This window comes from Cibotium barometz, chromosome 37 (genome assembly GCF_041138505.1).
Source record: "Cibotium barometz isolate CiBa-2024 chromosome 37, ASM4113850v1, whole genome shotgun sequence".
In the NCBI taxonomy this organism is placed as follows: Eukaryota; Viridiplantae; Streptophyta; class Polypodiopsida; order Cyatheales; family Cibotiaceae; genus Cibotium; species Cibotium barometz.
Genome location: NC_141082.1, coordinates 26197456 through 26207455, shown reverse-complemented (window position 1 = coordinate 26207455; position 10000 = coordinate 26197456). Strand labels below are relative to the sequence as shown.

Here is a 10000-nt window from a genome sequence, read left to right as displayed (position 1 = left end):
GCCGGACATTAGCTTTGTAGTTGGTGTGTAGGGCAAGTTCTCAAATCAGCCCCAGGAGGACCATGGATGTGGGTGTTGAAATACATCCAAGGTACACTTGGGTACGGCATCACCTACACCTCGGGCAAGACACTGAATGAATTTTGTGATTCAAATTGGGCAGAAGATTGTGACAGCAAGAAGTCAATTTCTGGTTATTGTTTCTAGAGTTGCCTCCTGGATCGGTAAAACCTATAGTGGCACTTTCTTCTACAGACATTGAGTACAAGGTAGCATGCTATGCTTCATGTGAAGCAGTCTGGTTGAGGAGAATTTTGGGAGACATGGGTGTGGCTCAAGAGTAGCCAATTGAGTTGTTGTGCGACAATCAAAGTTGCATGGTAATTGTGAATATCCCAGTGTTCATGCTCACACAAAGCACACTGAGATATAGTAGCAATGTGCGCAAGCTGATCTTAGATGGAGAAGTTGAGCTGCCAACAATGGAGAATTATGCGAGTATTTTCACAAAGGCTCATGGGGGGGAGATCCTCGAGCGGCATCTTCATGGACTCGGAGTTGGACTAAAAAGGCAGTTCACCTACAGGTGGGCATTGAGAGGGGGTGATGGAAATCAGTGCTCCACCCTCGTCGCTGTCACTATGTGGTGACAGGTTGCTCTATTTTGTAAGCCCCCCTGTATGAGGAGTAGTCGTCATATTGAGCACCTGGGTACCCGTGGATGTTGGCCATGTGTGGCCGGATGTAGACTTGGCATCATGCCAAGTAGAGTGCCGGCTCATTGGCTGCACTCTTGGGTAGAAGATCTTTTCAAGACACCTAGTCCTCGGGTTGCACGGGCCGTCGGGCCGTTTGGCCACCCAACAGACCTCAGATAGATATGGAAGCTATGCAAAGACTGTAGGTCTCTGTTGTAGTCTAATATGGTTCCAGTCAGTGATGTAGTCGGTTCAGTCCATTTGGACCAATCATAGGGTGGCCAACATCAACCGACCTACGATACGACTAACCCTAGATATTTTATACAGACTAGTTCTGCAATCTTCATTTCATATCGAGATCAACTACTTTAGATCTATCTTCATCGCACCCTTGCTAGTGCATGACATACTCTGTCAAGAAACTACCTAGATTGCTCCTTTTTGGAGCACACAGGTAGGCAGGCGCCATCTATTTGTAACTTTGGTTTGCAAGAATAATTCAGCATTCTTCTCCATATGTCTTGCTTCAAGTTCTTTGTCTTGTGATCAAGTTCCTCTTAGTGTATTTTCTTTATAATAATAATATATAATATATATAATAATAATAATATATATGTGTGTGTGATATATAATAATTATAATTATAATTATAATTATAATTATATATATATATATATATATATATATATATATATATATATATATATATATATATATATATATATATATATATATATATATATATATATATATATAATTATAATTATAATTATAATTATAATTATTATATATCACACACACATACATATTTACGTGTGTGTATATATGCATGTATTGACCTCAGAAATGGAGAGTCGATTACAATAATTAGACCATACTCAAAAATATTGAGAGGTTCTAGATGAGCAGGAACAACAGGTCCCTTGAGACTATTATTCCAATGGGACTTCAAAATCTATGTACTCATGCAATCAACTTTATGCCACTTTGATATATATTCTCAAGCTAATGACCCTTTCTTTTTAAAATTACAGCTCGTTCTTAAATGTACACCAAGTTTATTTTACCTGCACTTCTGAAAGAGCCTCTGGACCTTTAAGCTCAGATATGTGCCCTCCATGTGACAAAAGCAAGAGCCGATCACAATGACTGACAGTGTTGATCCGGTGAGCAATTGTGAGAACTGTACAGGATTCAAATGCCTTTTGCAGGACTGTCTGAATCAAGCTGTCGGTTACAACGTCAACTGCAGATGTGGCCTCATCCATCACAAGAACAGGAGATCTGTTTGTTTTTTCAAAGAAAGAGAAGTACAAGACCTAAGAAACATAATGGTAAAGAAAAACAAAGAACACTAACTTCAATCCAAGCTGGCATTTATAATACCTCCGTAATATGGCACGTGCCAGGCATAAAAGCTGGCATTCACCAACACTGAAGCTGTTGCCATTATCTCCAATGACTGTGTATAGACCTTTTTCAAGGTTCCGAATCTTACTGATTAGCTGTGCTGCAGTCAAGGCTTCATAGATCTCACTATCCATATGCTGCTCAAAAGGATCCAGGTTCATTCTGATTGTTTCTTTGAAAAGCACAGGGTCCTGAAGTCCAAAGCCAGAATATTACAAACGGCTTTTCAAAGAAACATCTCATGTTTTTGTGAACACATGTGCATGCACACAGACATAAATACCTAACTACATAAACACATGCATGTATGTGTTCATACATAATTATTCACATACCTACTACACGCATGCATACACACATAAGAACCTACATGAAAAGATATATGCATACACATATACACATAGTTGTTTCTCGTACCGGTACGAACCCATTCGTACCGTACGGTTTGTACAATACGGTACCGTACGATATCGTATGGCACAAGCCCCCCCCCCCCCCCCCCCCCCCCCCCCCCCCCCCCCCCACCTTGAGAAAAATGCTAAAAAAAATATAGAAATCCTGCTTTAAGAAGATCCCAAATGCCCGCAATACTTCGTAACTTTCGTGTCCACTCAGTATTCCATATGGGGTTGCTGAGAGACCTAAAAAATCTGGCAAGGTAGACTGGTAGTGTACACTTGACTGGTAGGATGAGAGAATCTTGCTACATCACTTGGAGATTCCTGGTATAGGTAGGCTAGACAATCAGATGCTCAAGTTATGTACGACGGAGAAGATTTGGACATGGCCATTTTGATCTAGAGAGGAGTCCCCAAACCTATCACCTAGATGCACTCCTCGTATTTGTGCAAGGACGGTCCCTTAGTCATAAAGGCTACACTGAGAGACGTCTGGTATTGCATTACCCATGCAAGTTCTTTTTTGGAGACAATTGCGAGATCCAACTAGGAGTGTTAAAAAAAACCGTATTTTATCGTACGGTATCCGAAAATTTCACATCGTACCAAAAATTCCCGTACGGTATCGTATTTTCGTACCGTGACAACTATGCATATACATACACAAACATACGAGTGAACATGCATATCTACCATGACCTCCGACAATGAGAGAGAACAATAGACTCCAGCAAGAGACTGTCACTTTTACAGCAATGGCATCAAGGAGCAATGCTCTCAATGGGACCAAATGACAGTGATGTTCCAGAGTTTCATGCAACGCATGAAGCAACAAAGAGATCGATTACTTAAGCAGAAAGCTATGAACTAGGCCCTGGAGAAGCGATTACCTCTTCTAGCCTCTTCTTCCCCTATTCCTACTTGCCCCCTCTCGCTAGTTCTCACTCAGATCCCTACCCCATTTGCTCCTCCTACTAACTCCGATAAGGGGTTAATGCAACAAGCCCGTTCTCAACTTGAGTTGTAGATGCAAGAGATGGAGCTTTGGATGAAGGCGGACCGTGAAGCAATGGCCCGCGTAGCCGAGCAAGAAGTCCAAAGATGACACGAGCGATTCCTTGGAGCTCTAGATTCAAGGGTGGTACCAACGACTCCCCAACTCATCTTCACGAGAAGGTGAACTTCTATTCAATAGGTATAATGTTAAACTCAATCCCACTGCTTGGTATTCTTCGATTCATCAATTTGAAGCTTATTTTGCTATACGTATAAAGTCAGATGTGGATAAGGTAGTGTTAGCCGGTTGCTACATTGAGGGAAGCGTTGGCCAATTTCCATTTCGGAGTTGCCAACTATGTATGGGACTAGTTCGTCACCAACCTCAAGATGTGGTTTTTACCTCATTATCTTGAGTGGCTTGAGGATGAGTTCAAGGGATTGAGCTAGAACATGCAACCAGTTCTCTAGTTTGCCAACAAAGTCACTCACTTGGCTTTACAGTTACGCAAATCTAAGGAGGGCAAGAGAGGGCAGTTCCTTTATGGTTTAGACATGCAAATCCAATGGGACGTGCATATGTTTGAACCGCCAACCTTCGAACGGGAACTCACTTGCGCAAAGTGCCAAAATAAATTACAACGGTAGAAAGTCCAAGACTTCCCAACCAGTATTGCTGTCCAAGGTAGCTATTGCAGGTGCCAAGGGCCAAAACCAAACAGGGTCTACCCTAGGACAGAGCATGGGAGTCTCTAGCCCCAAGAACTCGACCAATGTGCTAGGAATCATAAACCTGTTCTTGATGGTAATCTTGTTAGTAATCTTGTTAAGAGCCCTCTAATGAACACACATTTTGTATGTCCCATCCTTTTTCTGCACAAGCAAAACTGGAGAACAATAAGGTGAAGAACTGGGCCTAATCAACCCCTTCTCAAGTACATCATTCACTTGAGTCTTGATTTCCTCCTGTTGGATGGCACTCACCCTGTAAAGAGGTCGGTTAGGAGGAGAGCTACCAGGGATTATGTCAATACAATGATCCTCTCGCCTCTCTGGGGATAACAGTCCAGGTAGGGAGTCAACAAAACAATCAGCATAATCACTTCATGAATCAATCTTATCTTGATTTTACAGTATCATGCTCAACATTATCACATACAAAGACAGTAGGAACAAGCTGATTTCTTTATTGCCTTGGATAGAAATGTTGCTTACAACAAGTATGGTACTCCCAGTAGTACCCGCATCAATACAAACTTCCCTACCCCTATGAGTAAACATTACTTTCTTCAATCTTGGGATCCAAACGATAATGCCATGGCATCCCAAGTATCACATCACATCCCGTAAGTGGTGCTACAAGGAAGTCTTCGTGATCCAAATATCTCTGAATTTATATGCGAAGCTTCCCGATGATGGAAGGCACCTTGACTTCCTTGCCCTCAAAGTCAGCATCTGCATGAAAGTCCATGCCCAATTCCTAGGGCTTTAGCCCAAGAGCAGCAGCCATCTGAATGGATATAAAGCTATCTCTACAGGCATTATCAAAAAGGAATAAAGTTGTTTGATCCTTTAACTTGCTCCAAGCTTTACATAAAATCCTGCTCTTTGGCTCATGTGCAGTATTACCTTGAACATCGGATATAACATTCACACTCGGTTTTGCATCCTGCACATTATTCCTTTTGGGATTAAGGGGGCATAGAGATTTCATGTGATACTTGCTCCCACGTAAGAAACACTTATCCTCTCTCATGCAATCAAAAATGTGCTGTCTGGACAGCTTAGGATCATCCTTTTTACCCCCCAGCTTCTTTTCCAAGCCCCCTTTTGCATCCTTGGACTCATTGAGCATAAGCTTAGATGGCTGTCCACCCTTTTTCTACTCATTTCCATCTCTGAATTTTCCCTTATATGAGCTGAATTCTTGTCTTTTTGATGCTCCCTTGCCATGTAGCTCCTCAAAAATAGTAGCTGAATATATGAGCTCTGTAAAGTGTTGTGGAGATACACTACAAGCCTACAAGGCTCTTCTGAATGATTCTTTGGAGCCCTCACTCAAACTTTCTTTTCTTCTCGTCCTCACTATTCGTCATGAAAGATGTGACCTTGAGGAGAATCCGCCAAAACTTTGAGACATATGAAGAAACGGACTTGCCTTCATCTTGTGTTAGCCAATCCCATTTCTTTCATACATCCTTTTCGAAGTGAGGAGGAAGGAACTAATCATAGAAATGCTCTTGAAAGCACTCCATGTACGAGCAACTGTCCCATCCAAGAGCTTAGCCATCCACCAATCACTTGCAGTCTCTTTAAGATGTATACCCACATGCCTGAGCATAGATTTCTCTGTGAAGTCCTCAGTGCAAAAGGCTATTTCGAATTGCCTTATGAAAGCAAGTGCCGTGGTGGTATCCAGCTATGAAAGCAAGTGCCTTGGTGGTATCCAGCTTTCCATTATAGCTCTCGAATTTGATGTCCTTGTCCCCTGACCTGAACTCTTTGGCCTTCTTGCTGTGTCGAGCATCCCGACACTCTAGAACATCATCCTCTTCGTCATGTCTACGATGGCGCCGGTGCCCAAGTCTAGGGCTGATTTCCCATGCAACACCCTCCACTCTAGATGGAACTCTGGGAGCAGAATCATACCTAGAAGGTGAAGATATCACCGACAGTGCATGAAGATCTTATGCATCTCTCATATGGGCTGAAAACCCCTCATCATCCGCTCGAGTTGTATGTCGATGTACATCAGTCTACATGCCCTCTCACATCAGTTGCATGGGTTGCATGCCCACTTACATCACTTGCTCGGGCTACATGCCCTCTCACATCACTGGTTCGGATTGCATGCCCTCTCACAACATCATGAAAATTCCCTTCACGGAATTGCCAACGAGGTTGCCGTGTGAAGACCCACTTGCCCTCATCATTGGAAACAACATCACTATGACTTTTCAAATAAGAAACAACCAACTCTCGAGGTTTGTCAATTCCCGTCTGTTGGACAATTGCACCAAAAGTGACCACATCAGCCTTAACCTGAGACTTTGATTCAATAACCCTATGTACATCCGGATCCCTTCGCAAAGCACGGAGCTCTTCAAGCTCATTCATCAAAGCATCAAGATCATGTTGATCCTCAACCCTAGCAGATAACGGTGGATCATTATCTGCCAAAGCCCCAACATAATCTCTGTCTCTATCCTCTTCCCGCATGCGGCGAATACGGGTGATGGAGTCCTCCACAGAATGATCTGACTAGCTGGCCATGATGTATTTACCAGATTTTCAGAAAGAAAAGAATTTTCGTGCCCTTGAATCGCTCTCTACCAGCTTTCCAAGTATGATACTGAATAGACTGCAAGGGTGCAACAATGCCCCTACACAAACAGGAGGGCCACGAAGTCTTTCCACATGCTCACTACCGCTTAAACCAAAGGTAACCTCTTTCGAAGCATTACAGTAAAACGAGGGCTACCTCAGAATCCCAATCTTCTCTCACGGATAATGACTCCTTACAACCATATCCAACATCATATAAGGCACAAGCTTTGTAGAAAGCCAAGCTCTAATACCAATTAATAGAAGGGCAGCTGTAACTCGGAAATCTTATCTATCATGAAAACTGAATAAACACATAAGCATGCCAAAAAGGAACAAAGATAATAGTTCTACATAGTGCACCACACTAGGGGCCAGAAGATGGGCTAACATCCCCCCCCCACCCCCCTATGGTTATTAGATTACCTAAAAGGAGTCTGCTTCAAATACAACTTTGCAGGTGCCCAGTAATTCTCCACTGGCTAGCCACCTGTTTCTTCTAGTACAATATGAAAACAAGAACAAAGCATATGCTGAATTTGATTCAATCCTCAGCACAAGAGAGCATTCCACATGTAGGACAACCATGGACAGCCCATAGCACTCTCACATCAGCCCGGGACAGCCCTGCATCTTCATATTCATCCTGTCTAGCTCACAGAGCAAGTCGTCCAGCCTTGAAGGGCTGTTTGCCAAAACTAGCTCTCAAAAGCCACAAGGGAAATCGTCCAACCCCATACACCTGGATGGTTTGTGTCGTGGTAGATGGTAGTAGATGGCTGTAAACCAATCGACCAGCTCTCACATGCACCCAAAAAGCATGCGCATCTTCAAAACTGGATTTTTTTATCAATAATAGAGAGGGGCGTCTACAAGCAGTTGGCCAAATCTTGTCCGGTGCCCATCTATTGGCCGCCACGTGTATTAAATTGGTCCTTCCCAGTGTGAATAACTTATAAGTTGTCCGGTCACTTATAAGTGAGTGTGGACCTGCACCCATAATTATTAGTATGTGAAATCATAAAGCTGTAAATTGGGTTTTTGGGGACACTTACCACCTGCAAAACACATGTAGACCACCTGTCAGTCCCAAACAGGTGTACACATACATGTCCACAGGGTGCCTAGGCATCCCCGGCCCATGGACAACACACGTAGTAATCTCAGGCATTGTCCAGACAAACAAAACAAGTCATCCAAATATAAAATCAAAGTCATGCACACACATGAGTGCAGCTAGACTGGAAGATACACCCATTTGCTCAGTTGTATCGGTTAAAATGTCCAGGGCTCATGATCCTTCCAGAACCTCCCCAGAACATAAATACAGAAGATCACCACGATAGCTAGTCCCAGGGAATCACATCATGTCAAGCTCCATGAGCCATATATGTATTGTCATGTCAAACTCCATATGCCATATAGACACACCATGTCAGGCTCCACAAGCCATACATGTATGTCATGTTAGGCTCCATATGCCACATGAATAGTAGAAAACAGAAGCTGTGAGGAATTTTGTGACAAGTGGTACTATCTACATCACTTGGGTTCTATTGCCCGGCTCACTCAATCTCTAGACCACATGTTTTCTTTGAGGGCCAGGACCATGACTCCGCCATCATGATCCACAGAGGGATGGCCCTAAGCTGCACACTTCAAGATATTCCTCGCTCACATTTCACACCGTCTCTAAGGAGACTTGATACCACCGGGGACATTACTGCTAGCATCACTGCCTGGCAGTTATGGAGGGCCAGATGCATTGAGGCGTTTGACGGCACCCAAATTTATGACACTCAATGCATCTGTACCATTTGCCGAGATATTGTTCATACCCTTATGGTCACTTGGGCCTGTATGCAGGGACCCACTAGGTCAGCGCAAGCAAAGCGTGTCTCTTCATGAGGGAATCCTAGGATCTTCTTCTGTCTTGGATGCCCGTTGGACTCTCTTGGCATCACTGCGCCCCTGACTGCCTGCAATCACCTTACACTCTGTGATGAAGATATTCCGGCTTCTAGCCATGATTTTGTATTGATTTTTTCATACTTAATATAAGTCTCTTTCTAGCAAAATAAAAATAAAAAATGGAAGCTCACAAAATGCAACTCCAGTAACTGGAAAGATTGTAACTAGGCCTTACTTCTCTGATATCATACATATTTTTCAGTGATACCCCTGGGTTCAGTACAACCTTGTTATTTCCAAGATATGCGTCCCCTTTAATTATTTCATATGATTTGTTGGATCAAAGGAAAAGGTTCCAGATTTTACTTGAGGAACAATCGACATACGCTGTCGCAAGTCATCTGCACCAACAAACTTGATATCAACTCCATCAATAAGGATGCAGCCACTGCATGCTGAATTCTCCACCATGCGAAAGAGTGCCAATGCCAAGCTTGACTTGCCAGCCCCCGTACGTCCCAATATTCCTATCTTCTCTTGCGATCTCACCTTGTAAGTTTTTGAAATAGACAAAGATCTATTATAAATCTGAACTCTTCAAAGGGGATGACAAACCATAATTACTTAAAATAATGCATTGATAATCCTTGGTTAATGCACCTTCAACGAAATATTGTATAGAACTGGAGCAAGGTCTTCTCTGTATGCCATTGTGTAGTTAACAAAAATAATCTCACCCTTACTGGGCCAATCCTTTGAGATCAGTCCAGGTGGGGAACTTAATTGAGATTCTTGCTGTAGGCTACTGTAGGAGCGAATCCTCTCCACACTGGTGAAGTGGTTCTCAGTATCTGCAGCCATTCTAATGCCATACTGGAACAATCCTGTTAGCTGCAAACTTTGCACAAGAACAACACCTGCCATGCCACAGAAAGCCAGTGAGATAGAGATGATTTAGTCCAGCTTCCCCCCTCCATCAATTAGCCTGACACTGAAAAAAACACTTTTGGTCCTCCTATAAACCAGGTGGACTCTTCCATCCAGGAGGAGGCGGCTCTAAGGAAACCTCCAATCCCCTACAACATATCCCACCAAGACTCCCCTTGTGTCTTGAAGAGTTACAAGATCCGTCAAAACCACACAATCTAGTAACTCTACCTCTATTTGGTGAAGAGTGGATGCCCACATTTAGAGAAAGTCTAGACCATTGTTAGTGCATTGCATGGTGTGAGATGTGGTTTCCACTACCCAGGCAAGGAG

General features: G+C 43.1%; 1 protein-coding gene across 1 annotated transcript in view; it reads right to left on the bottom strand.

Annotated features, from left to right (window-relative positions):
- The window catches only part of LOC147617108 (uncharacterized), a 14914-nt gene extending 5231 nt beyond the window's left edge, over window positions 1-9683 (bottom strand). The window contains exons 1-4 of the mRNA XM_086776348.1: window positions 9401-9683; window positions 9107-9289; window positions 2088-2302; window positions 1769-1985 (exon numbers count right to left, since the gene is read on the bottom strand). Of these exons, the coding sequence (XP_086632474.1) occupies window positions 1769-1985; window positions 2088-2302; window positions 9107-9289; window positions 9401-9664 (879 nt within the window). The 5' untranslated portion in view covers window positions 9665-9683. The remainder of the gene's footprint in view (window positions 1-1768; window positions 1986-2087; window positions 2303-9106; window positions 9290-9400) is intronic.
- Window positions 9684-10000: the final 317 nt, after the last annotated feature.